At 38.6% G+C, this 27,615-nt stretch overlaps 1 protein-coding gene across 7 annotated transcripts in view; it reads left to right on the top strand.

The window, feature by feature from the left end:
- HACE1 (HECT domain and ankyrin repeat containing E3 ubiquitin protein ligase 1) overlaps positions 1-27,615 on the top strand; it is a 59,478-nt gene that overhangs the window by 19,574 nt on the left and 12,289 nt on the right. For 4 of the 7 annotated variants that reach the window (XM_074896100.1, XM_074896098.1, XM_074896097.1 and 1 more), the window contains 10 exons: positions 792-898; positions 4,657-4,807; positions 13,482-13,819; positions 16,698-16,766; positions 17,402-17,489; positions 19,261-19,372; positions 19,461-19,558; positions 19,754-19,841; positions 20,969-21,118; positions 27,258-27,454. In XM_074896100.1, coding sequence (XP_074752201.1) covers positions 792-898; positions 4,657-4,807; positions 13,482-13,819; positions 16,698-16,766; positions 17,402-17,489; positions 19,261-19,372; positions 19,461-19,558; positions 19,754-19,841; positions 20,969-21,118; positions 27,258-27,454 — 1,398 coding nt within the window. Of the gene's footprint in view, positions 1-791; positions 899-4,656; positions 4,904-13,481; positions 13,820-16,697; positions 16,767-17,401; positions 17,490-19,260; positions 19,373-19,460; positions 19,559-19,753; positions 19,842-20,968; positions 21,119-27,257; positions 27,455-27,615 lie in introns of all 7 variants that reach the window. The other 3 variants (XM_074896095.1, XM_074896094.1, XM_074896099.1) reach the window with 1 other exon arrangement.

Below are 27,615 nucleotides of genomic sequence, written 5' to 3'. Positions count from 1 at the left end.
TTGAGATTCCTTTTCATTCTACCTTCCTACAGGAGAAGGTGAGAAGGATTACTGAACTTTCTGAAAATGAGAGAGAAGGGAGTAAATGAGGGAGGATACAATAGGAATGCATGAAGAGCAGTGTCAGTGAAGAGTTAGTTTATCTGCAAAAAAATGTCTAGGCTAGAGAAAGGAGTTGAAGACGGGGCAGTGTCTGGATGTTTGCAACATTTAGTCTTTGAGTCAAGTTAATGGTATTAGCAAGAGAAAGGACAATTTTGAGAAGAGGGTAATCGTAACAATTACTGATTAGCAGGTTATGACTTCTTATCCAAGGCCAGACATTCAGTATCTTGAGCAAAAATGAAGGAAGTGGGAGCAAAACTCTAGGTTCCAAGGTTTATTTACACTGTGTCATAAACTGAGGAGTGAACTGGGGAGACAGGTAAATTATGAATGATGAAACTCAAAATACGCTCTTACACTTTTTACTTCTGAAAGCTATCCCATAGATTTTTCAGATCAAAATAAGTTGTTCGTATGAATTAATAATACATGGTTAAGCATTCAGCATTCATAGCATTCTATAATACTATATATCCTGTAGTACATACATTGACACTAGAATTTATACCTTTTTAGTAATCTTTGTGAATTATAATGAAACATTAACTGAGGTTAGATTAGATGTTGGGTGATAGAGGTGTATGTTAATATTGCTAGATATTAATGCTTGGGTGATGATGTTCTAAATTAAATGTTGTTCTGATGCTCCGTGACACTATGCAATTTTTTTTGTTTTAATGTATCAGTTGCGGCAAGTTCTGGAACACTTGTCTCAGCAGAGTGAAAGCCAGTATCTTAAAATCCTAACGAGCCTTGCTGAAGTTGCTACAACAAATGGTCACAAACTGCTTAGGTAAGTGTGGGAGGATCATAAGTAGGTTGATAAGGTACGTAGTAGTTAGTGCCACTTAGTAGTTTTAATAATCTAAACTATCTGATGCTGGGCACATGCTGGAGTAGATGGGTCTTAAATCTGATTCTGTATGACAGTGTCTGTCTAGATCACTGTCTTCGCAAGGACTTCAGGAGGGAAAGTTGGTGTCTGTGTATAGCTGCTGGCACCTAGAACCTTAAGTTGCAGAGCAGTGTATTTTGTTTAGTCGGCTATGTCAACTCTAGGAAGGGAAGCTTTTAGCCAACTATCAATCATTCCTTTTTTTTTCCCTCTCTTTTTTTTTCTTCTCTTCCACATCTTTACTTTTCTGCATGCTTTCTTAGTATGTTTGAAGAGAGCTTTTTTTTTACTTCAGATACTTGTCACGTTTGCTGGCTCTCATTCCCTTCTATGACTACTAATAGGTATGAGACCAAAAATCTAATCTTCCAGTCTACTGTCTCAGCAGCGCAAGATGTGGTTACTTGGTGAAACACATAAAATAGGCAAGCATGTTTATCTAGTATGTCTTTCCTAGTTCTTGTGGCATCTGTTTGAGGGAGTTTGTGCAAAATGCCTCATCTGTTGGAGTACCATTAACATTTTGCTGTTTTCAAAAGCTGGCAGAATTTGCTCTAACCTTTTTGCTTTACTGGAAGCTAAGAAAATCTTTACTGAAAGAGGTCAAGAGACTGAAAGCATGAGTGGAAGTTCTTTACTAACATGTTCTGGATGGCTTTTTTGAAAAGAGAGGTTTAAGAGTGTTCTGTAATGGGAGAGACCTATCAGCATAGGTTGTAGAGGAATAAGACTTTGAGTGCTGCTTGACAGCTGGGGGTAAGGTGCAAGGAGCCCATCTGTTAGATGGAGACTAAATAATATATTCTTAGTTATAGGTGCCTTTTTTTTCCTTCCCCATAAGTCATGTTAAATTTGGATGGAGCTTGTATGTAGTAGGTCAGAACTCCTAGATAATACTAGGAAATCCACAACACCATTAATCACAGTCTTGTTCTGATGGGTGTTCACCTTGATGAATGAGCATAAAAGATTTAAACCTCTGAAATGTTTGGGGTTAAAGTGTATAGGCATATAACATTTTGTCACTGCAAAGATAACTTTTTGAAGAACTTTACTATTATTGCATTCCAGTGTGTAATCAATTTAACTTGGAACACATGCCTTTTGTCTCCAGGCTTCATTAGAGCCAATAGATCTCCCACAAATAAACTGATAAAGGATGCAACCATTGTGCAGGAAGGGGTTTCAAACTTGCTTTGTATGGAGACATTATCAGCAGTAGTGGTAGCTGAATTAGATAATATGAGACAGTATTTGTTTCTATTTCAGTATCTGCAGACATTAATTAAACTGCTTGTGTGTTTAGATTTGATTTATTACTGTTATGGCTCCTCTGTATTGAGCAATGGTCCCGCAGTATGGCTGTAGAAACAGTATCTCTGTGCCTGTACTGTCTCTGAATTTAAGCCAGTATGTACTCTGGGTAACTGCTGTTTGTGCATTGACTAGCGGTGGCTGAAGACAAGTTGGAAGCTTTGCACTGTGTTGGATAAGCAAGCATTTCCAGAGATGCTTACAGTGTCCTGTAGACTCTTACTGGCCCACTTCTCTTTGGTGCTTTCTAATATGTCACAAGGGAAATAGAATTTCTTTTTCTATTATAAGATACAGTTTCACAAAAACTGTATCTCTGTTCTCTACAATTCTGTTCCTTGACAGAGGCTTCAATCTCTACTTCAACTAAGTATTTCTCAGTTGCTTTATTATTAACATAACAAGGACGAAGTGAATGTAGGCCCTCTAAGCTGGTGCCTCTTTCCCCTCTTTCTTCCTTCCATTGAATAGTATGTAAAATGCGTGCTATATGAAAACCTTCAATAACGATACTCTTGCATGGCGGAACTAGTATTATCACTGTTAGTGTCCTGGGTGCTAACCCACAGCCTCTTGCTGTTGGGTTTATTTGTTGTTCAGTTTAAAAGCGCCTAAAGTTGTTTTTTTGTGGTGCTTTTAGCAGACAGCCAGGAGTGCCACCAGGCTTCTGCCTGAGGACTTCTGCCTTGAATACCAGCAAGAAGTCTGTTCAGTTAGTATTACCTCCATTGTGTATTGCCTCTTTTCAAGAAATGTAGTGTAATGTGATTTGGTCTTGCCGATGCAGATTTGGCCTAGCTGGATGTTTACAAACATGCTAGTCAAAATTTCAGTAAACTGGTTAAAACATTTTAAGGTTTTCCTATATACGTGGGTCCTTTTCCTGGAGACGGGAGATTTAAACTGAAATTTCACCACAAAAACACTGCTGCTGAGGGAGGAAAAACCTCAGTCAAAATCTTTGGTGGTTTTTTTTCCCAATACTTAGCTTCTTGCATTTACAGATTCTTTTGGTATATAAGCAAAGATTTTATGAATGCCAATTTTTGGCTGTGACCAGAGCTGCTGGCAATATAATTATAGCCTGCTAGTCAAGGGATTTTCTTTACCTGGTTAAAAACTTAACATTCCTACTGTTGTACTGTTTACTCTTTGTGTTCCTTTCTTATCTTGATTTACTGAAAACTTCTCTGGTTAAAATCTAGATTGTGACAAGAAAGTCGTACTTTGTGTATCAGTTTGGTAAAATTCTTAGTATGTGGCTTTTAAAAATTAACACCTTACTGGCAGTCATTAAAATGTGGTGCTGAAAACCGGTAGGTCTTTTCTTTTACCTGTGATGTAGGGAGACTGAGGTTATGGTAAAGGTACTGTGATGTTACAACTATCAGATATGTGAATTAACAGATTAATTGCATCAGAGGTTTATAGCATCCTGTAAGATGTCAGTTTCCTGGTGTATACTGATCTTATAGTTAGTAAGCATGCAAACACTTCAAAGATAGAATTGAATATGTGTTCACTTATATAGTATTTATAAGTGAGTAGAGTTCAGTAGAAAAAGTTTTAATTTCTTGCAGTTTTTGTTACATGTTCAAGACAATTCTTACTGCTTGCGGTTTAAGGAAAGAAAGCAAGTTGAGTTGGGTGGAAGATGTACTATTTGTGCATGAACTTGTGAATATATCATATTCTACACTGTATTGGTGCAGAATTCAGTGTTTGCCAGTTCAGTTAAGACATAACACTTCTAATATATTTATTGGATAAATAACAGTGGTGCTTTTGTGTAGTATCTTTTAGATGATATTTCTCTTGAGTAGAAATAGTGGCATCTTTACCATCCCAATCCCTTGTCTGATTGAGGTAGTTAATGGCCATTTAGGATAATAGCTAGATGAGGATGGGCTGTGGCAGCATATCTGATTAGTCAGTACACTTTCACCATTGGATGCTATCTTTTCTGGATTGAAATATATTTTCATTTGGACATCCTGACTTGTTTCATACATTGAGATCCTTACTGTAGTAAGTTGAATTTCTTACCAGCTGTTCATAAGAAGTGTACATGTATGTAAAAGCAAATGAAGTATTTTGCAAGATCTGGAATTTGCTCTTCTTATTTCACTTCAAATTATGAATACATGTTAGTAAAATTATAGTGCTTATCTTTGACTTTTGGGGCTGGTACAGGAAACGAAAGTTAAAATTCACTAGGGTTTAAAGCTTAGTGTTTTTTTTCAGCATGTGTGTCAGACGCTACCATTAGATTGCTTTCTCCTTAATATACTAAATTGTTTCATCTAGGAAAAGAAACTTAAATATTCCATTTTTTCCCCCAGCTTGTCAAGTAATTATGAAGCTCAAATGAAGAGTCTCTTAAGGATCGTGAGGATATTTTGCCATGTCTTTCGCATTGGCCCATCCTCTCCCAGTAATGGAAATGACATGGGCTACAATGGAAATAAAACTCCAAGAAGTCAGGTGTTCAAGGTCAGAAAAGTATATGATGTTGTTAGGAAGATAGACGTTAAAGAGATGAATTTCACAAAGCATGCATTCATTAATCAGACATCTCATGAACAGGAAGTAAGTTTGGTGATGTCCCTATCCCTTCTTAATTTAAGCTTACCTCTTTCCTTCTCCTTCATTATTTTTTTTTCCCACTAGATTCATTTAACCACCAATGCACATCTCATCTTATGATTTCTGTTTATTTCTTAATATATTGTTTATTAGATGTTGAAGGTTTAGTTACCCAGATGATTTTGGTAAACTTTGTTTTTATTTCTATTGTGTTATTTAAGAGTATAGTGAACTCAGAATGTGGTAATATTAATAGACTGTATTAATGTAATTTCAAAATTATATTTGGAGATTCACTGGTAGTTCTGATCATTCAATTTTATCCAGCTTCACAAGATAAATGGAAGTAATTGAATCCTTAATCTGTTCATTGTTCTCACTGTGACCATGAAGTTTTTTCCCTGAGTTTGTATTGGATTTCATTATTAGATGCTTTGCAATTTACCTGCTTACTACTACCCTTGTAAGGTTATTGATTTATAGCTGTTTTTAAACGCTTTAGGTGCTTACCATTTAGATGTTTAATTTCTGAAGGAATTTTTTCATACTTGTTGGGTGAAGAATCCCTCTATAGAAAATGGTAACTTGCCTTTCCACAAAGCAGTCCTGGTTTCCTGTGTGCCACTGGATCTGCATTGTGTATATAACTGACACATAACCTAAATAATCACAAGTGAAGGGTAATCTGTTTTTTTTTCCCCCGTCTTCCTCCATAATCTTACATGTCACAGATCATATCCCCAAATTTACATGCCAGTGATTACACGAGAATTTTCCTTAACCTTTGCATTTCTAACAGAGTGTTGTGAAAACAATATTTTTAAATTACTGCATTTATTTGATTATATGTGTTCATCAGGTTACTTCTAAAGACTTTTAAGAGAGAGCTATGTTGATAGAGTCATGAAGGATGACAGTCTTAATTGCAGTTATACTTAGTTAAGTAGCTCAGTTTATGTTTAAATTTCTTCTCTTGGAAAGAAGGAAAGCATTAGACTTTAAAAAACAGGCACAAATGTTTGTTGCTCTGATAGAAAACTAGTTTTAATAATGAATTGATTTATATAATGAATATCAAACTAGTGCTTGAGTATGAAAAATAGTGTGTGCAAAATGTAATGCATTATACAGTATGTGATGTAGTAATTGTCCTTTAAAGTTCTTCACTAAAATAATATCGAGCTTGACTGGCAAACTGTGAGATTAACCAGATTTATATTTTCAAAAAACAAAGCCCTACCCAAATGACAAGAATAGTTTTATTAAAGACAGTATTTTCTAACAGTTTTAATGAAAATTGGTTTAAATATAGCAGATTAAATAACAAGTAGATGTTAAATTCACTTAATACAGGAACTATCTCCAGTGAGATACTCTGCTACCTTCTTTTCTTCAAGGTTTTAGGAGTAGCTGACCTCATTTTCTTGCATTCTGTGTTTGCACATAGCCCAAAAAAGAAAAACCAGAAGGTTTCATGCTTTTCAGCTCCAGATCATTTCAGAACTCACTACAACACAAACAAAAACATTCAGTTGCAATTTGTGACGTAAATTGTACTTCAGCAGAATCACTTATCTGTGTGCTGAAACTACTTTGTGTGCTGAAAGAATTGTTTCTCATTTTAGTATGGAGTTTTTTGTCTTGCACAGTAGTCTTACATCACAGAATCACAGAATCATCTAGGTTGGAAAGGACCCTGGAGATCATCTAGTCCAACCGTTCCCCTAGCACAGTTCCCACCTACAGCATATCCTTAAGCTCCAAATCGACCCTCCAGGGATGGGGACTCCACCATCTCCCTGGACAGCCCATTCCAAGGCGTAACAACCCGTTCTGTAAAGAAATGCTTCCTAATATCTAGTCTGAACTTTCCCTGGCACAACTTGAGGCCATTCCCTCTTGTCCTGTCGCTTTCTACTTGGTTAAAGAGACTCATCCCCAGCTCTCTGCACCCTCCTTTCAGGTAGCTGTAGAGGGTGATGAGGTCTCCCCTCAGCCTCCTCTTCTCCAGACTAAACACCCCCAGTTCCCTCAGCCGCTCCTCGTACGACCTGTGCTCCAGACCCTGCACCAGCTTCGTTGCCCTTCTCTGGACATGCTCGAGTCATTCAATGTCCTTTTTGTAGTGAGGGGCCCAAAACTGAACACAGGAGTCCAGGGGTAAGATCCCTTCCCTGTCCCTGCTGGCCACGCTATTGCTGACACAAGCCAGGATACCATTGGCCTTCTTGGCCACCTGGGCACACTGCTGGCTCCTGTTCAGCTGGCTGTCAGTCAACACCCCCAGGTCCCTCTCTGACTGGCAGCTCTCCAGCCACTCCTCCCCAAGCCTGTAGCGCTGCTGGGGGTTGTTGTGGCCCAAGGGCAGCCCCCGGCATTTGGCCTTATTGAAACTCCTCCAGTTGGCCTCAGCCCATGGCTCCAGCCTGTCCAGGTCTCTCTGCAGAGCCTCCCTACCCTCGAGCAGATCAACACTCCCACCCAACCTGGTGTCATCTGCAAACTTACTGAGGGTGCACTTGATCCCCTCCTCTAGATCATCAATAAAGATGTTAAATAGGAGTGACCCCAAAACCGAGCCCTGAGGGACACCACTCGTGACCGGCCACCAACTGGATTTAACTCTGTTCACCACAACTCTCTGGGCCTGGTCGTCCAGCCAGTTTTTAACCCAGCAAAGTGTGCGATTGTCCAAACCTCGAGCAGTCATTTTTGCCAGGAGAATGCTGTGGGAAACTGTGTCAAAAGCCTTGCTAAAGTCAAGGTAAACTATATCCATAGCCTTTCCCTCATCCAGTAAGCAGGTCGCCCTGTCATAGAAGGAGATCAGGTTTGTCAGGCAGGACCTGCCTTTCATAAACCCATGCTGACTGGGCCTGAGCATGTGGTTGTCCCTCATGTGTTGCATGATGGTGTTTTGGATGAGCTGCTCCATCAGCTTCCCGGGCGCCAAAGTCAAGCTGACAGGCCTGTAATTTCCCAGATCATCCTTCTGACCCTTCTTATAGATGGGCGTCACATTGGCCAATTTCCGATCTGTTTGGACCTCTCCGGTCAGCCAGGACTGCTGGTAAATGATAGAAAGTGGCCTGGTGAGCACCCAGCCAGCTCCTTCAGCACCCTCGGGTGTATCCCGTCTGGTCCCATAGACTTGTCTATGTCTATGTGATGCAGCAGGTCACTGACTGTCTCCTGGATTGCAGGGGGGTCGTTCTCCCAGTCTCTGTATTCTGGCTGTGGAGGCTGCATTCCCTTGGCACAACTAACCTTGTTATGAAAGACTGAGGCAAAGAAGGCATTAAGCACCTCAGCCTTCTCCTCATCACTTGTTACCAAATTTCCTCCTGCATCTAGCCGGGGATGGAGACTCTCCCTGGACTTTCTTTTGCTACTGACATACTTACAGAAACTTTTCTTGTTATCCTTGATTGCAGAGGCCAAATTAATTTTCAGTTGGGCTTTAGCTCTGCTGATTTCCACCCTGCATAGCCTCACAGCCTCTCTGTAATCACTGTGTGTGTCTAGCCCCTTCTTCCAAAGGCTGTAAACTCTCCTTTTCTCCCTGAGTTGCAGCCAAAGCTCCCTGTTCAGCCAGGGTGGTCTTCTCGAGCGTCAGCTTCTCTTAGAACACCTGGGGACCGCCTGCTCCTGAGCGATTAACACTTCCTTTTTAAAGAGCGCCCATCCTTCCTGGACCCCTGTACCCTTCAGGAGAGTCTCCCAGGGGATCCTTTTAAGGAGGTGCCTAAACAAGACAAAGACAGCCCTTTGGAAGTCCAGGATGTCAGTCCTGCTTAGCTCTCTCCTGACCTCTCTAAGAGTAGAGAATTCTATTATTTCATGATCGCTGTGCCCTAGTCGGCCTCCAACCTCCATGTCGTCCACCAGCCCTTCTCTGTTCACAAAGAGGAGATCCAGCAGGGCACCTTCTCTGGTCGGTTTACTCACCAGCTGCGTTAGGAAGTTGTCTCCCACTCATTCTAGGAATCTCTGGGACTGGTCTTGTTCTGCCGTGTTGTATTTCCAGCAGATGTCTGGGAAGTTAAAGTCACTCACAAGAACAAGATCAAGCGATTGTGAGATTTCACCTAAATGCCTATGAAATATCTCGTCCATCTGTCTGTCCTGGTTGGGTTGCCTATAGTAGACTCCTACTACAACATCTGCCCTGTTGGCCTTCCCCCTGATTCTAATGCAAAGACACTCAACCCTGTATTCACTACACCTGTGCTCGAAGCAATCATAACAGTCCTTAACATGCAGAGCCACCCCACCACCTCTCCTTCCCTGTCTGTCCCTCCTAAAGAGCTTGTAGCCATCAATTGGCACACTCCAGTCATGGAAGACATCCCACCATGTTTCTGTAATAGCAACAACATCGTAGTTTTTCTGTTTTATCACATTACATTACACAGCTGGCATGGTTGTCCCAGAAAATATCAGTAATTCTTAATGTTTTTTAATAAATGAGCAAATATATACTACTGTTTCATTAGTTAACCAAACAAAAATTTCAGGATTATTTAAAAATTATTATTGGTATTTTAATTTACTAATTTTAGAAGTATTATAACTGAGGCAACCCTTCATTAGGGCCATTGTTTTCTCCATGATATTTTTGAGGTTGATTTAAATTTCAGACTCAAAAGTACAAAACTGCCGATGAGAGATTATTCTCGTTTGGCAATGGGGTGCACAGGTGTCTCAGTGTTGGTAGTCTTCAGTTGTGGTTGCACTAGCTTGTTCTTCCTTGAATTTCAAATTGACTTCCTGTTCTCTCTTATTCCTACCTTCCTTTTTTATATTTTTGTCCTTTCCTTCAAAAAATGGTTGTGATGATCCTTTTCACCCTTTGGGATGAGGGGAAAAAAGCCTACTGTATCTTTTAGATTATTGCAGTGGTATGGAGGTTTCTTGAAGACCTGGTAGTTGTGTGTCTTCACTGGTACCAGTACTTGTATGTGGGACATGCAGGTCAGTGACAAAGAATTCCTTTCCTGAATTTTGTTTTATTTGAGTTTTCTTGAATGTAGATGGTGTAACTGTTTAGTACAGACTATTAGGGAAACCACAGGTGTTGCTGCTCCAAAATGAGAGTTAAATCTGTATTTAAAAAGTCAGCATGGAACTTTAAGATTTCAAATTTGAGATCCATATTGAAAATTTCAGAGGAAAGAAGTTTTGAATTGGAATATGCTGCTGATCTTAAAATTCAGTTGTGGGGATAAATATAGATAATTTGAATTTTGATACAGGTTTTATGGGAAAAACAAGTCTCTCAGACTGCTGGTTCATGTCCAATGTAAGGTCTTTCCAGAGTACAAGAAAGTGATACTGTTTATCACCTGTTTCTCTGAATACTGTTTATATGAGCAAATGAAGACCTCTGGATATTGTCTGTCTTTATTATATAGGAAGCTAATCTGTTTTTCAATACTGTGTTCTTTCAAGAATGGACCTAGAAACTTTTATCTGGAAGGGAATTGAGGGTAGCAGTGGCAGGAGCTCTGTCTTGTGGTACCCTTGTGGGATATGCAAAGGAACGTCATCAGGCCTTGTTGTGTGGTATAAGGGATTGTTTCCTTTTTTTCTGAACATGCTCTCATTAGGTCCGTATAGCTCTGACCTGATGACCTTAAAGATGTACTTCATAACTTCTTTTAAAAAGCTGGGGCAAAAACATTTTATCCAGTATTAGAAATGAAGAAAAATTTTCTTCTGACTTTTTTCTTAATGCTTTATTAGGGTTTTCTGTAATAGTATACTGATTGAACATATTTTGAAGAGCTCTCACTGTAATCTAGCTTGGAAGGTATTAAAAATGGGAGTATATCTTTATCTGAGGAATGTTACTGCTTGACAAGGACAAGAAAATCACACGCGCATCTTTGCTTTACTGAAGTTCCCTGTATGTAATTCATTACAGGCCTGCTCAGTTCAGGCGTGTCCAAATGCTTTAAAGTGGAGACACCAGCTAATTAAGACATTGATTTTGCAAAAACCAAAATAGTAATTGAATTTCAACACCCAGTTGTGAAACAAGCTACTGCTAACTCAAATGAGATCTTACCAATGAGAAACTTTATGAATAGTAATTTTGACCAGGTTTACATTCATTACTTTTTCATGTATTGCTCTTTCAGTTGCTGTTCAGTATGATCATGTATTAGGGAAACTTGCTGCAAAATCTCCCTGTCTAGTTGAATGCAGTTGGGAAGCCTGTAATGTTTTTCCCTCATTTCAGATACTGTTCTTTTCTAGAATTGATTTGACTTCTCTGCTGTGACACAGTCACTTCATGGATAAGTGATCTCCTGTACCATGTGTCTTAAAAGACTAAGTATCTGTCACCTGGTAAAAAGTTTTGCTCCAGCTTTGCAGTTTGTATATGAGTTTGATTTCCAGTGTCTTGCTTTCTAGATGGGTGTAGAGGAAGGCATTGCATAGCGAAATCCTTGCATTTGAGAGATATGTACAGCTGTAAAAGCTTGGTATTCAGATTCAGAAGTATAATTCCAAAGAAACTGTTGTAAAATGTGAGATATAAAAACTGAAGGTTGAGTGGAGGTTTGTGTTTAGTATGTGCTTCATGGTATGAATTGACCAAAGAATGCTGACCTAGTTTTGAAAAAATGTTGCTAATGCTTTGATTGACTATGTCCCTATTACGCTTGAAAAGGTCTGGCCATGGGTGCTAACATAAAATGCTATCAGCCATGGATATGGAGGTGGTGGACAATATTTAGAGGAGTGCCTTATATCATGACATTAGACTAGAAAAAAAAGGTGAAATGTTGAAGTTGCTATGAATGTATGTAGTTGACTACACTTTTAAATGAGTTTGTGAATCTGAAAAAGTAGCTTTGAATCAGTTGCAAGAGTTCTGAAAAGCATGCAAAGTCTCTGGGAAATAAAAGATAAACCACAGGATATCAGCAGATAAACCGTGTCTGGCAGGCTAAGTGCTGAGAATATGGGAGAAGAAAACTATCTTTTAGTATTCCAGTAACTACCTAGTGTCTTGTGAGTTATGTGTTAAGAACACAACTGCGTTTTAATTCTTCCCTATATTCAATGGATCCTATTTTCCATTAGAAAGTTTTTCTACATTATGTTTTGTGGTGAAGATCTGCCATGCCGGTCTTGGAAAGAAACCATCTTGATCCTGTATGGCAGACATTTATGTAGAAAATGTACCTGTGCTGGAGGTGTTCAGGTCACCATCTAGAGCAATGCGTGGTCACTAGGAGTACAAGGATTGAGCATCATACAGTATGTTGATCAAAGCCTGCCAGTCTTGGAGATCAGGCTGGCTTTCCGAAAAATTCTTATTGGGAAAAAATGGAAGCATAATGGTAAATTTTTTTTAATGATAAATTTCAACAGAATTTTTTAATACACAGCTTTTATGGAAAGTAATTTATTGTGTATTGAGAGCATGTCACTGTGAGGTGTACTGACAGTGCTCCAGATAGTGTAGACTTCTGGTACCGTGTGCTCTGAATTGCTCTTAATTTTTAAAGGCAACTTGAGAATCTGAGAACATAATTTTCAGTTTCTGTTAAGTCTTTGAAAGCTTTAATTGGTGAAAAATGATGCAACAGTAATATGTGGAAAAAGGAGTGCATTTAGAAACTCACTCTTATTTTTGGAATGCTATAGAAGATTTAAGTCAGAATTACCTCCCTGTAGGATGCATATCCCTGTGCTCACTAGACCTGTATGCTTGTGAAACATACCCTTCAACACCATTAAGGGACAGCATAGTCAGCCCTTGAGTTTTTTTGAAATGCTCATGAGAGTGCCCCAGGTATCTCAACCCTTTCCTCTGCAATAGGTCTGAACCTCAGAGCAAGTATGTAAAGATGGAACTGTACCAGGTTTCAATTATGTTGTTTTTAAGCTAGTGGTAGTGAATAAAGAGTGACTTTGTTAAAATAAAATTAAATTTATTGTTTTAAAAATGGACATGAGAATCTGCTGATACTTGTTTCTTTTTCATAAAGCTACGTATTATTGACCCTTACTCTGGGACATCTGGGGTACTATCAAAATGAGCTGTATGAGCTTGTATTATGCATAAAGCTCATCTTACTAGATATGTGCATGAGTGAATCTTGGTGGGGTTGTCGGGAATTTGCTTCATCTAACTGGTAGAGGGAGCTTTTTTGACCAGGGCCTCAAACAAGAACTGATGCACTCTTTAACTCTGAAAACGCAACATGTGTGTTATTGTTTTTCTGCTTGACTGCAGCAGTCAGGCAGTAGTGTGCCATGTAACAACTATGAGGCCAAATTCTGTTAAAATGTTCAGTGTTTCACTCTTTCTAAATTACTTTATTCCATCTGCTGCTTGATTCTTTTCCTTCAATAGGAAATTTTCTCTTTGTGCTCTATGGCTACAAGTACAGAAGTTTTTTATGAGTATTTGAGTCTTATCTCTAACATGACTTTTAAAGGATCATTTAAAGTGTTTTAATGAGCGTGATGTTTATTTGCCTTAAAAGGATTATCACATTATTAATATTATCTAATGTCAATGTGTTCCTTTTTTGTCTGCTTTTACATGTCTTTATTGCAGCCACTGGAACTGCTCTGGCATTCTCTAGATGAATGGCTTGTTCTTATAGCCACAGAGCTGATGAAAAACAAAAGGGACTCTGCCAACATTACTTCTATTTTACTGAAGCAAAAAGGACCGGATCACCAGGATGCTACTCCTACGCCTTCCTTTGCTGCTGCAGGAACGGAGGGCAGAAAAGAACTAACCAGTGATGCTGGCGAGTCAAAAACATACGATGTTGCTGGGAAGCAGGAAGCTTGTGCTGATTGCCAGGATGTTATCTCCATGACAGCAAACAGGCTAAGTGCTGTCATTCAAGCCTTTTACATGTGCTGCTCCTGTCAGATGCCTCAGGGGTAAGGAGAGGACCTAAACTGTTACCATTTTAAAATCCTATATGCTTTCTTGGAAGAATGATATTAGTGACAGTCAAGGGTATGCCTTTTAATGCTTTCAGTAGTTCAGTTATTTGAATACTTTTTTTTTTTTTCTGGCTGTAATGGCACCAAATAACACAGCAAATTTTCCATAGTGCTTCTGCCTATGAACATAGCTACATTGGGGCAGATTTTGTATTGAATGTCTAATGGCTCTTTGTAATCATGTGGGATACTTGCAGGTAATGTAATTTTGATCTCTTGAAACTTAATTGATCTTGCTGTTGGTTCTTAATATGAAATTATCCCTGAATTTAATGTGATTACCTAGCAAGAAGAGCTATGAGCTCATAAAAAAAAGTGAATTATCTTCATATGTGAAAATGACAGATGGGGCAAAACTTGTTTGACTATATTGCAGAAGTTCAATCTCAAAGTAGCTCTCACTTGCAATTGTGTCCCTGGTTGGCCAACATAGTTTTGTGTGGAACAGGCACTACAATTTAGGTAAATTTAATACCATCAGTGTCTGATTTGAAAAGAAAGTGTGTCCACTGTTAGAGGTCTCAATCTGTTCAAGATTGTTATGGATTATATTTGTGAACTTGCAGGGAAAGGACCCTTTGACCGTCTTGAGTATGGTGGTATTACAAGCTTCCTGAGGAATCTAGAAGCAGACTTACCACTGTGTGACAACTCTTGGTTATTCCCAGCCACTGTAAAGGTTTTTCTTTCTCTGCCAGGCTGAGTGGAATAAAAGCTTTCAAGTTGGCTGTACTGTTTGTCTGGGGCAGACTCCTCTGTGGACACTCTGGAAGATGATCTGGGGATCACAGTGTTTCACAAGCACCTCAGTACTTTCACTTTTAATTTACTCCACCTTGAAAAGGAACTGCTCTTCAGCCATTTCCTTTGAAATCTCCGTCAAACCATATTAAGATAAAATGCCAGTAAAGTATTATTGACAGCAGTCAAATGAAAAACAGAAATGTGTGTAATTAAGTACATTTCCCACCTGCCCTACCCAACCCACCCTGCCCTGACTTATGTCTTCTTACCAAAATTCAGTTGGAGAGGTGACTGTCTTCCATCAGCAAGTCCACCTGGACACAGGGCCTTGCCCAGTGGGTCTGTCCCTATGCATAATTTATGCTTCAGGTTAGGGAGAACTCCTGTGGATACCATGTAAGTTTAACTGAGAGTTGTTATCATAGAAGCTAGGAGAGGAAGAACTGTTTCAGCAACAACTGGGAGAACTCCCTGGGGTGCAGAAAAGTAAGGCAGACCACGCCTGAATTCTGTGTTGTGTTAGGGCTTTTCAGAACTGTGTAGAGAAGTACAAAGATCTGAGACATACTTTGTTTTGCTGAAGTTCTGATATTAATAGGAGTAAATGGCACAATGGTGTAACTCATTACTGCTGCCATCTTCAGATAGCATTTGCAATTATAACAAATGACATTTTCAGACAAAATAATTTAAAATGGGTCTAACTTTAGATTTGAGTGTATTGTTCAGTGGAGAAGAGTAAACAGAGCTCATCGTTTTCCATTGTTCCTAATACTCATACAATAAAGATGGCATTTCATGCTGTTTAACATTTGAAATATTGAAGTTAGTTTCTTTCATTTGCCAGAATTGCTTTTCTTCTGCAAATGCTGATACGGGGTCTAGGCATTCTTTTTTAATATACCAAAATACAATGTTCCAAGTTTTCAGCATCAAAACTGATGCTAAGGTAGTTGGTTTTCCCCCCCACCTCTTCTCTGTGTATTGCATCTTACAGCTTATGTGGCAATTACAGGTAAAGAGTTAATTTTCTTTAAGGGAAGACTATTCTAGTTGTTTAATACTTTCAGATCATCTCTCAGACCAGAAGCGTGTTTAAAATGTATAAATTTGGCCTGGAAGTTTTTATTTGCTTGGTTTTTTGTGTGGTTGAGAGGAAGGACATGATGAGACTTGTTTCTTCAAAACAGTAAGGGAGAGGGAAAACAGCTCACTTTTATGTAAAATGAGCAGCTTGTGCCTAAATTGTTGTGGGGAACAGCAACAGTTCTAAGAATGTTATCCTTGACTTTTTAAAGTAGTATTTTTCACAACCTTTCAAGGCATTTGGTGAGAGGACTTTATTCTTGTTTACAAGTATTCATTAGCTGTTGCTGAAGCTTAAAGGATCCAATTAAGAATTTATCTTTTTGAAAAAATGCAGAACATAGATGTAAATAAATGGAGTAAAACTTGCACCCATGTTAATCTTTCCCTTATTCTCCAAATATATATAGGGAAAAAAAAAAATCCATACTAGTGTACAAGACTGTATAGTGTACACCTGGCAAGTAGTTTTGTTATTTCATGAAGCCATTAAATGTCACCTTGACCCCCGCTATTAAATTTGCTGTGTTTGTAGGGTTATTTCTTCATGGCTTTTTTCCTCACTTACCATAATTTACAAGGTGCATGATGGCAGTTTTATACAATGAACAAGAATATAGAACAATGTGCATATCATGTATATCGTACAAATAATATTAGTCCTTCCTTATATGTGCTTCCATTGTTGTAGTGAAAGCTGGAATTAACCAGTAGAAGAGTGTCTGTCTCCATTAGTTTGAGCTTTTCTTGTTCATATAGTTAATAACAGTGGTCAGGTTGCTTGACCTTGATTATTGGCATTTTTGCCTTTTCTGTTAGTTTATTATGAAACCTTAATGCTGCTATTTCATTTTATGATTGATTAGTTAAACTGTCAGTTTCTACTTGCATAGTATTTATTTAAGAAAATCAACAATTTATGTAATTCAAATTCTTTTTGATTTCATTAACTGAAAGCATCTTTATGATTTTTTTTGAACAGGATGACATCGCCTCGTTTTATAGAATTTGTCTGTAAACATGATGATGTTCTTAAGTGTTTTGTTAACCGGTAAGCTTCAGGAAATATAGAATTTCTAATGTGGTTTTTTTTCCCCCAAATAATTAAAACTTACTTCTTTTTTTCTTATGTCACAACAATAGAATACAACTCCGTATGTACCATATGCACTTTAATGGTCCTGCCAGCTTCAGGGGAGTATATATTAATGATTCGGAGCTCAGGCTTAAGTAAACTCTTCTGCATGTGTGAGCCATCCTTTTATAAGATTCTGTGAGATTTTCTGAACAAAATGTTTTTCACAGAGCAACAGAATAATTTCCTTAATGTATATTTGCCTCATCTTTGTTCCAAATAAAACCTTCCCTTTTGAGGCAGATTAAAACTCTCTTCAAATGTGTTATACATAATGACTTCTTAAAGGAGTCTCAACCAGAGATTCTCTGGGACTGCCAATTTATAACCTTGCTTCTGTCTGGAGAGCTGCTTGTAATCCTCCATATTCAAAGGATGAGGTAGCGTGAGACATTTGGAAACAAAAGTTAGGAAAATATGATGAAATAGAAGAGTCTGTTGAAACTTTTCTATATTACTAATTGCATTGTCTCTTTATGTAGACTTTGTGTATCATGAAACATTATTATTGCATCTCTGACTAACAGGCTTCTCATCTATTTTTCTTTCAGAAATCCCAAAATAATTTTTGATCACTTTCATTTTCTTCTTGAGTGTCCTGAACTAATGTCAAGATTTATGCACATCATAAAAGCTCAGGTAAATGTCAGGAGCTGCTTAGTTACAGCTTCAGTAAATATAAAGAGGGTGTTTTGTTTAAAAAGAATAATATTTTTTAAAAATCCATTTTGGGGGAGGATGTAAGAACTAAGTGTGGCCTCCAGTGCTTCTGAATCTGGTATGTTGAAAGTTTAGATTAAACAGACATTGCAGCCAGGTTTCTAATTCCTTAAAATACATGTGTAAGTCATTTGAGATGACCAGTGTTAAATGTCTTACAAGTCCAACTTTCAGTTAAACAGTGTTAATGTCCTATTATTAAAATCTATTTGTGTACATCAAATAGGTTGAGCATTAAAATGCTGTGCTCTTTCCTTAATTGACTTACATTTTGAGACAAACCAGAGGATAAATACACCACCATTAGTTGGTTTGGCCATAGTTAATTAGTGGCAGCTCCTTCAGTGAAACATCATGTTGTCTTGTTACCCTTTGCTGTTTCCTACCATTTTCTTTTGTTTGGATTTGGTTTTCTTGAGTAAAATCCTGATGCCTTGCATAACCTAAACTCACTTCTCAGTTTAACACAGGACATGAATTCGAGACTAAAGAGTTACTCTAGGGAAGCCTAGTGTAGTTAAGTGGAAATATTAGCAAGCAAACCCGGTATGGAAATTTGCTGCTTTACTTAACATGGTAGCATTAAGCATCTGCCACGTTTTCATCACTTGCCTTTAAAAGATTATGATTGTCTACAACTAACTCAGGGCCAGAGCTGTGTATTTGTTCTATTACAAACGAAGATGGTCTTTGGGTGATAATGAACTATTTGGAACTCCTTCATTTAGCACACACTGGTTTACTTTTGCTTTGTTCTCTATTAGAAAGGTTCCTTACATTAAACTATTTTGATCAAAAGAGAATTTGCGATAAAAAAAGGTAAAATTCCCCTAACCAAGCAGAACACTCTGCACCCTCCCCCCTGCTACCCCCAACCCCCAGACTTGGGGATTTGTTCCAAAAGCTTTATTTCTTTAGTTCTGAACAGTACTTTGTGAACAGTGCCTTTATTTTTAGATGTACATTGGTTTTGGTAATCCAGTTTCATTTTTAGGACATGGTGTAGATGTATTTTTTTATCCATTCTTTGGTTAAAATGTGTGGTTTTGAAATTCATTACTTACGAATAATAAAGAGATTCAGAGAACTGATACTCTGCTTGTTAATAGATGAGAGAGGCCATACCTGTCATATCTGTTTCAGAACTACTGCAAAATGTCCATCTAAATACTGAGTTGAGCAAGCTTCTCACCTACAAGGACTACTTGTACTAGCTAGGACTACTTCTCACCTGCTTTGGAAGGTTTCTGGTTCCTTTGGCCTGTTTTTTTATTGCCAGTCAACTTTAATACAAATATGACTTACTTATGTCAATTGTGCTTCTGTGCTTAGCTGTGGTTGAGAATCGGTGTTAAAGAAGCCAGTGACTGACTTACCTAGATTCCTTTCCCTGCTGACCTGAAAGAAGTTTTGTGCTATTTTTCTCCTATGTGGTGAACTGTAGCTATTTCTGTATAACTGGTGGTCCAGCCTTTTTGCATACCAGACTTCAGCAAGCACTCAAGGGCATGTTTAGTTCTTTCTCTTCCCAAAATACTGTGTAGTAGTGTGTTGTGGTAGCACTGAGTAACTCTCTGCACATCTCAAATTAATTGAGAAGCATACATAACCATTTTCCAGTTATGGTTATGAGAGAAGAATTATTCAGTTGAATGCATCTATATAATATGGTTTACCTCTTGTTTTGTAGCCATTTAAAGATCGCTGCGAATGGTTCTATGAACATCTGCATGCTGGGCAGCCAGATTCGGACATGGTGCACAGGCCTGTCAATGAAAATGACATCCTTTTGGTTCACAGAGGTATTGTGTTATAAATGGAATTGGTATATCTTTGAAATACACTGGAATAAAATGAATTAAGATAAATTAATTTGTGCTTTGTATGTAGATTCTATTTTTAGGAGTAGCTGTGAAGTTGTGTCTAAAGCAAATTGTGCAAAACTAAAACAGGGGATTGCTGTGAGATTTCATGGAGAAGAAGGAATGGTGGGTAAAATTGCATGGTTTTCCTTTGTGGTATTTGTATATGGAAATGTTTCATTCTCTTTCACAAGTATTGTTTTGAACTGAACGTTAATTTAAATTTACTTTTAGACTTTTAAGAAATAGGTGGTTACCCAGCATAACTGTTGTGCAGTGAAAGCTCTGTGTACTAATATATTTTATTCTTTTGACACACAGGGACAAGGTGTGGTGCGTGAGTGGTTTGATATCTTATCCAGTGAAATAGTGAATCCAGATTATGCCTTATTTACCCAGTCAGCTGATGGTATGTCTCTGCCTTTTTTTTCTAATTTTATGGTGTCTTCTTTTATAAAAGCATTTTATAATCCAAGAAAAAAGTCACTTAATTGGTCTTAATATAAGATCATTACTTTTTAAAAGCAACACTGACAGAATTGATCTCATATATATAAAGAGAAGTGATTTATTCATAGTACATTTTTATAAATGCAGATGAAATGTTTTCCTTAATTTGAAGTTTCCTTGATTTTTGTGCTCTCTTTTAAGAGGAGAGTGTGTTTTAATGAGTCCATGCTATTTCTGCTTTGTAGTAGAAGGACATAACACTTTGAGAGCCATATTGAAAGTGTTTCCCTTTCTTCTGCATCTGCAAGGTGGAGGTGTTCCTTTATTTCCTTTTAGAAACACACACATTCAATCAGTTAAAATTTGTGGTAAAATCACATGGTGATCTCCCCAGGTCTACCTTGTATTTAATTTTTGTCTTTTTGGTGCTTCATATAAAGGAAACTTTTATCAATAAAAGATTACACATAATCATCATCATCATCATCAATAAATGTTTTGATTTCTACTTTACACAATCTTGGGAAGTGCAAGGAATTCAGTCAACAGTAGAGGCACAGATTAGTTCCTGAAAGATAAAAGGAAAAGTTCAGGGATATCTGTTTGAGGTGGTCTTTTCCAAGGAGACCAGGACTGGACTGTCTCCTGTCTGCATCTGGCTTGAGCCAGATAAAAAGAAGTAGATGTGTTGTGATCCTTCCTTTGAGTATGTTCACAAAATAATAGGAACATGCCCATTAGAGTGAGCAGAAGGTTCACATAGCAATATAGTAATATGGTGAACCAGGTTTAGCAGATCATGGTTATTCTTATGTTGATGATAATTATTTCAGCGTGGTGCCTTGGAGAGTGGTTGAGCAATATCACTGTAATAATAGATGTCATTACATTCTGATATGTTTTTCTGATGTCTTTGGTGTAAACTAAAAACCTCAATCTTCCAGAACTCCAAAATGAAACTCCTTCAGTGGTTTCAGATGCTCAGTGTATTTGATAAATACAAGCTTCACTTAAAACCAAAAAAGTGAGTTATGAAGCATGATAATATTTTTATCATATCAATTTATCATTTTATTTATTTTATAGGAACAACTTTCCAACCCAACAGCAACTCTTCTGTAAATCCAGATCACTTGAACTACTTCCGTTTCGCCGGCCAGATTCTGGGGCTGGCTCTGAATCACAGGCAGTTGGTGAACATCTACTTTACAAGGTCGTTCTACAAACATATTCTTGGTATGCTTTTTTGAAAATCCTGTTTATCAGTCATAATGGTTGTCGGAGCAGTAAACCTCTTCCTTTTTTACTTTTGTGTGTGTTAAAAATGAAAGAGTCTGGGAAATGAATGTCTTGCTAATCTTTTATGTACATTAGAGTCAAACCATAATATGGCGGTAATTGCTATTCCAGTTTGAGCCTCTCTTAGGAAATGTTATAGTTGCAAAATGCATTACCAAAACTATGTGGGAATTTTATGCAGTTAGCAACTTTTAATAAAATAGCTAATCTTTCAATTTATATTTGAATATGAATCTTAAATTAAAAACAAGGCAGGCATCATTAATCTGTCGGAAGCATAATCATATAATTTAGTTGTCTTTAATGTTGCTGACTAGGAATGCCTGAAAGGCAGAGTAGTGCAGCCAATTGGTTTTGTGGTGTATGCAATTCTTTGCATCACAGTTGTGAAATTCATATGTCCTGACGTGTAATGTCATTCTTGAGAAATTAAAATAATTGTTCCATAGTGAACTTAGGACAGACTTACAAAGTTGATAAAGTTTATGAACCCTGGCAAAAATTTCAGAATCATAGAATGGTTTGGATTGGAAGGGACCTTAAAGATCATCTAGTTCCAACCCCCTGCCATGGGCAGGGACACCTTCCACTAGACCAGGTTGCTCAAAGCCCCGTCCAACCTGGCCTTGAACACTGCCAGGGAGGGGACAGCCACCACTTCTCTGGCCAACCTGTTCCAGTGTCTCACCACCCTCACAGTAAAGAATTTCTTCCTTAGATCTAATCTAAATCTACTCTCTTTCAGTTTAAAACTGTTACTCCTCATCCTATCACTACACTCCCTGATAAAGATTCCTTCCCCATCTTTCCTGTAGGTCCCCATTAAGTACTGAAAGGCTGCTATAAGGTCTTCCCAAAGCCTTCTCTTGTCCAGGCTGAACAACTTCAACTCTCTTAGCCTGTCCTCACAAGGGAGGTGCTCAAGCAGGTCCATATCTGTCTTACGTTGGGGTCCCCAGAGCTGGACACAGGACTTCAGGTGGGATCTCATGAGAGCAGAGTAGAGGGGAAGAATCACCTCCCTTGACCTGCTGGACACATCTGTCTTGATGCAGCCCAGGATAAAGTTGGTTTTCTGGGTTGCAAGCGCACATTGCTTGTTCATATTTATTTTTTTATCCACTGCTACCCCCAGGTTGTTCTCCTCAGGACTGCTCTCAATCCACTCATCTCCTAGCCTGTATTTGTACATGGGATTGCCCTGACCCATGTGCAGGACCTTGACCTGGGCCTTGATGAACTTTGTGTGGTTTGCACAGGCCCACCTCTCCAGCCTGTCCAGGTCCCTCTGGATGGCATCTCCTTTCCCTCTAGCATGTCAACCGCACCACACAGCTTGGTGTTATTGGCAAACTTGCTGAGGGTGCACTCAATCCCCCTGTCCATGTCACCACCAAAGATGTTAAACAGCACCAGTCCCAACATCGACCCCTGAGGAACATCGCTTGTCACTGCCCTCCGCTTGGACTTTGAACATGGGACCATCCAACTAGTTCCTTATGAACCAAGTGATCCATCTGTCAAATCCATGTCTCCAATTTAGAGGCAAGGATGTCATGTGGGACAGTGTTAAATACTTTGCACAAGTCCAGGTAGATGATAATAGTTGCTCTTCCCTTATCCCCTAACCTATCACCTTGTCATAGAAGGCCATCAAATTAATCAGGCACGATTTGCCCTTAGTGAAGCCATGTTAGCTGTCACCACTCACCTCCTTATTTTCCATGTACCCTAGCATAGTTTCCAGGAGGATCCACTCCATGATCTTGCTGGGCACAGAGGTGAGACTGACTGGCCTGTAGTTCCCTGGGTCCTCTTTATTTCCCTTTTAAAAAATGGCGGTTATGCTTCCCCTTTTCTAGTCATTGGGAACTTCAGCGGCCTGCCATGACTTCTCAGATATTCTGGATAGTGGCTTGGCTACTTCATCTGCCAGTTCCTCAGGACCTGTGGATGCATCTCATCAGGTCCCATGGACTTGTGCACCTTCAGGTTCGTTAGATGGTCTTGAACCTGATGATCTCCTCCAGTGTATGGTTCTTCATACTCCCAGTCCCCACCTTTGCCTTCTGCATTTTGGGTGGTGTGGCTGGAGCCCTTGCTGGTGAAGTCTGTCAGGCATTCTTTATTATGCTTGGAATTCTTCAGTTGTGTAATGTTTTAACAAGGTGTGGTAGTTTGACTTTGGCTAAATGTCAGGTACCCACCAAGTCACTCTATCACTTCCCCTCCTTTCCCCTTGTTTTCTCAACAGGGCAAAGAGGGGAAAGAAAATAAGATAGACCAAACCTTGTGGGTAAAACAAAAGCAGTTTTAATATAAGCAAAGCGAAGCAAAGGTCTGCATGCAGAAGCAAAAAAAAAAACAACCAGATTTATTCTCTACTTCCCATGAACAGGCGAGGTCGGGCCTTCTCAGGATCGGGGCTCCCATACACATAGTGGTTGCCTCGGAGGACCAAGGGTGACCCCACCCCCTTCCTCCTTTCTCCCAGCTTTATACTGAGCAGATGTCATACGGTATGGAATATCCCTTTGGTCAGTTCGGGTCAGCTGTCCTGACTGTGTCCCCTCCCAGGATCTTGCCCACCCCGTCCCACTGAGGGGGGAAAATGTTGGAAAGAGCTTTGGTGCTGTGTAAGCACTGCTCAGCAGTAGCCGCAACACCAGGGTGCTATCAACACCCTGCCAGCTCCCAGCATAAAACACAGCACTGTGAGGGCTGCTATAGGGGAAAACCGATTCCTTTGCCACTGCATGCAGAATTTCCTTTGTGTTTAAGTGCTATTCTTTAATCTTCTTTGGAAGTATAAGATAGCTTGATGTCAGAAGTTTTACTTCACAAGAACCACTTCTTACTGTAAGACCTAGCAAGGGTTTCAATGAATTGTTTGTATCTTGTTCTGTTTTTCTGTAATTATTCTGTCTGCCTACAGTCTTCCTGTCATGTTAACTCATTCCAGGACAGATCAACTCAACTGGAGATTTAGTTTCTGTTCCCTAAAAGCATTCAAGGATCACTGTCATAGTCTGTTGATGGTGCAGGCTCAGTCATCTTTGTCAAGATAACCTATTGTTTACTTTTTTGTTTGTTTACTTTTTTCATTTTGCTAGAGTAACTATTGAAAACCAAACAGCAGTAAGTAGTCTTTTTTAATGAGATCTTATCAGTCTGTCTTAATAAGGTCTTGTCATTCTGTTGAACAGGCATCCTGGAACTTTCTAGAGGTTTATGCACATTCTTTAAGTTGAAAAGGTTCAAAGGTTTTTATCACTTCTTCTTACTTAACAGACAGAGAACTGGAAAAAATTATGCCTCCACTTCCCAAGTAGTTGCTTTTTCTGCTGCAGTCACGGTGGTTTATTTAAACCTTTCCAAGGCCTTTTCCCTCAACTTTGTGCACCTCCTCTCTTCTTGCTTCAGGAACCTGAGTTGCATAGCAGCAGATACTCCTGAGGGGTTTTTGTTTTATTTTTGTTTCAGGTTCAGCTATGGGTTATGCTAACAGTTGTTCATGCCAAATAAACGTTACCAGGTTACAGACATAGAGATTCCCTTCAGATATTTGTCAGGCCTAAAGTAATGGAGTATTAAATCTTTTGAAGCCTGAGACTGTTTCCATTCCTTTGGTTTCTCGCCTTGCACTGAGATCCTTGTTTTCTGTAGCCTTTCCTGTTGTTAGCACTGGATCTACCAGTTGCGTGGTAAGACCTCCTATCTGAGGAACAATGTGAACCTCTTTGAAAGGAGCTCTTCTCTTTAGTCAGCAGACATGATGTGGAAGTGCCTTAATTAGAAGCTGAAACCTGTATGAACAAATGTGGCTACTTTTTTGAGACTCAGGTGGGTACATCCCCTTTTTTCACTGTGATGAATTGAGATCTTCTGCAACGGTATCTGGTAGGCAAGGAAAAATCATTCACTTAAGTGATGACCCAGCTAACGCACAACTGATGAGCTGTATAAGATGTTAGATATGTAGCTTGCATGATTTTTTTTTTGTGCTGTGAAATCAAACATTATTCCATAGATCTTCATGTTTATTAGGGCTGTACTATATTACAGATGTAGAGCTGAAGCAGAAATACAGTAAAAAATTACTAAGGCCTCTTAGGTTTGTTTTTCTCAAAACTTCCAGTGTGTCTGCCTTCTACTTAAACATGGGAGAAGATAGTATCTCAAGTGCTGTTGTTCAGTAGTACTTTGTATTTTTTTCTAAGGAGCCAATTAATTTTCTGTTTGGAAAGGGAAACTTCCACTTCCAACCCACAAACGCACATAGCAGATAAATTCTTAGCTGTGCTATCTGCTGTTTAACTTAACTCCCTTGTTTCCCAGTATAATAGAAAATGTTCATTGAAATGGCATAAACAAAAGCGAAATTTAATTTCTGGGTCAGTGTATTTTGAGCTGGAGGCCTTAAATCCTTACTGAACTTGTCTCAGAGCTTACCCTGTAGTATCTTTTTGAAGTTCTGTGTTGCACAGAAATACCTGTTTATAACAATTATGCTAAGGTAGATTTCTCATTCTTTTCAAACTACAGGTGCCCTAAGGGTATAGCAAGAGAACGATACATAGTATTTCACGGGATTTAAATTTTGTACTGATAAATCTGAAGGAGTTCCTTTATAACTGCCTGTCTTGAGTCTATTGATTGATTAAATATCTGTCAAGCAAATGAGTGAGATTTGTGCTTTGGTCTCACAACATGAGTGTAGTCTCATCATAACACTCCAGTTCAGTTTCTTCTCTAGAGGAGTCTGATTCCTAGTTTTCAATCTCCTCCTTTTCCTGCATGTTTTGCTTGTATTCCTCAGAGACATCATTATTTCCACATTTCATATGTGAAATGCACATATGCTTACCAGTTGGCAAAAGTGAAAGTCCTCTGGAAGCTACTAGACAGCTGTTAGACTTTTCTTTTTTAAGATGACTGAAAATTCATTAGTAAATTATCTATCCCTCTCTTAAACTGGAGTGTTTCTTGATTTTATTAGAAAAACAGTGCCTTAGAGCTTGTGTACACATCATTTCAGCACTAGTCAGCTCTTCCAAGGAGGTACTATAACGGTTTTTGCACTTACGTGTTTGCACCTGCTGCTAACCTTTGAATTTTGTGTTATTCTCTGGGGTACTGCTTCAGCAGTCCATAGCATGCTGAGACATCTATTAATGGGCACCTTTGTGACACTTCACAGGGCACAGAAAACAGTGAAACAGAGAGAGTATTTCCTGATAACTTGCTTTTCTCTAATTCTCCTACCAGCCTTACCCATGCCCTTTTTCTAGATATTTATCTATCTTGGTAGAATCAAAGTACCTATCATGACAGAGTTAAAGTAATTAGGGTTTGCTTTCTTGTATAGTGAAAACAATAGCGCATAGCTCTCTAGCACAAGCTCAGGGTCACCTTACTCTGGGCACATTTGCTAAAATTTGTTTGAGTGCCATGTCTGTGAAGGCGCTGTAAATAGGCAGTTTCTATACTTGGATAAAAGTCAAACTTCTAGCAACTCTCCTCTTAATGCTTCTAAATGACTTTCAAATGTAAAGTAGGTCTCATAGAAAAAATGATTAAAAAGAAGAAAACTGAAGTTCTTCAAGTACAGAAGGGTTGTCTTTTCCCCCTCCTTTCCCCCCCAGTTCTAAATAATTTTCTGGGGGAAGAGATATTATTGTGTAGAGAAATACAATATTTGGGTTTTTAAAAGTTATGTAGAAAACTAAGATTTTTTTTTTGAAACTTGTTTAACATTGTGTGTTCTGTATGGTTAGATGCTTTTACTGAAATCCATTAGTGAGGCAAAATTGTGCAAATTGTTGCTCAAGTGGTAAGCCATTTGCTTAACTGGAAAGAAAAACATGCAGAGGAAACTTGATTCTTTAACACTTTTAAAATGTAATAAGTACAGTTCTGCTGTAGTTAGTAATGGTGAATCCCTTTTTCCCCTTTTCCTATTACTGCAGTATTCTGGTTTCTCTCTAGAGGGCAATCTTCTACCATGTATTAAGCTTAGAACCCTTTCTGCTTTATCCTATTTACTTGAGGGGTTTTGTCTCTTTGTTTTTTCTAGGTATACCTGTAAATTATCAGGATGTAGCATCTATTGATCCAGAGTATGCAAAGAACTTGCAGTGGATTTTAGATAATGATATCAGTGATCTGGGTTTAGAGCTGACCTTCTCTGTTGAGACTGATGTGTTTGGAGCAATGGAAGAAGTGCCACTGAAGCCAGGGGGTGCCAGTATACTTGTTACACAGGAAAACAAGGTGAGTATACAGGTTTATTCAGAAGTTGAGAGTATAAGAAAAGCAATTGGAATGCCTTTCTGAATAACTGGAAGCATAAATGGTGTACCTGTTTTGAAGGAAAATATACAAAAAAGTTGCCAACACTTCCATCTTTTTTTAGCTTAGCATGTTACAGATAT

This window comes from Athene noctua, chromosome 1 (genome assembly GCF_965140245.1).
Source record: "Athene noctua chromosome 1, bAthNoc1.hap1.1, whole genome shotgun sequence".
Lineage (NCBI taxonomy): Eukaryota > Metazoa > Chordata > Aves > Strigiformes > Strigidae > Athene > Athene noctua.
This window is presented reverse-complemented; position numbering and strand designations above follow the sequence as displayed.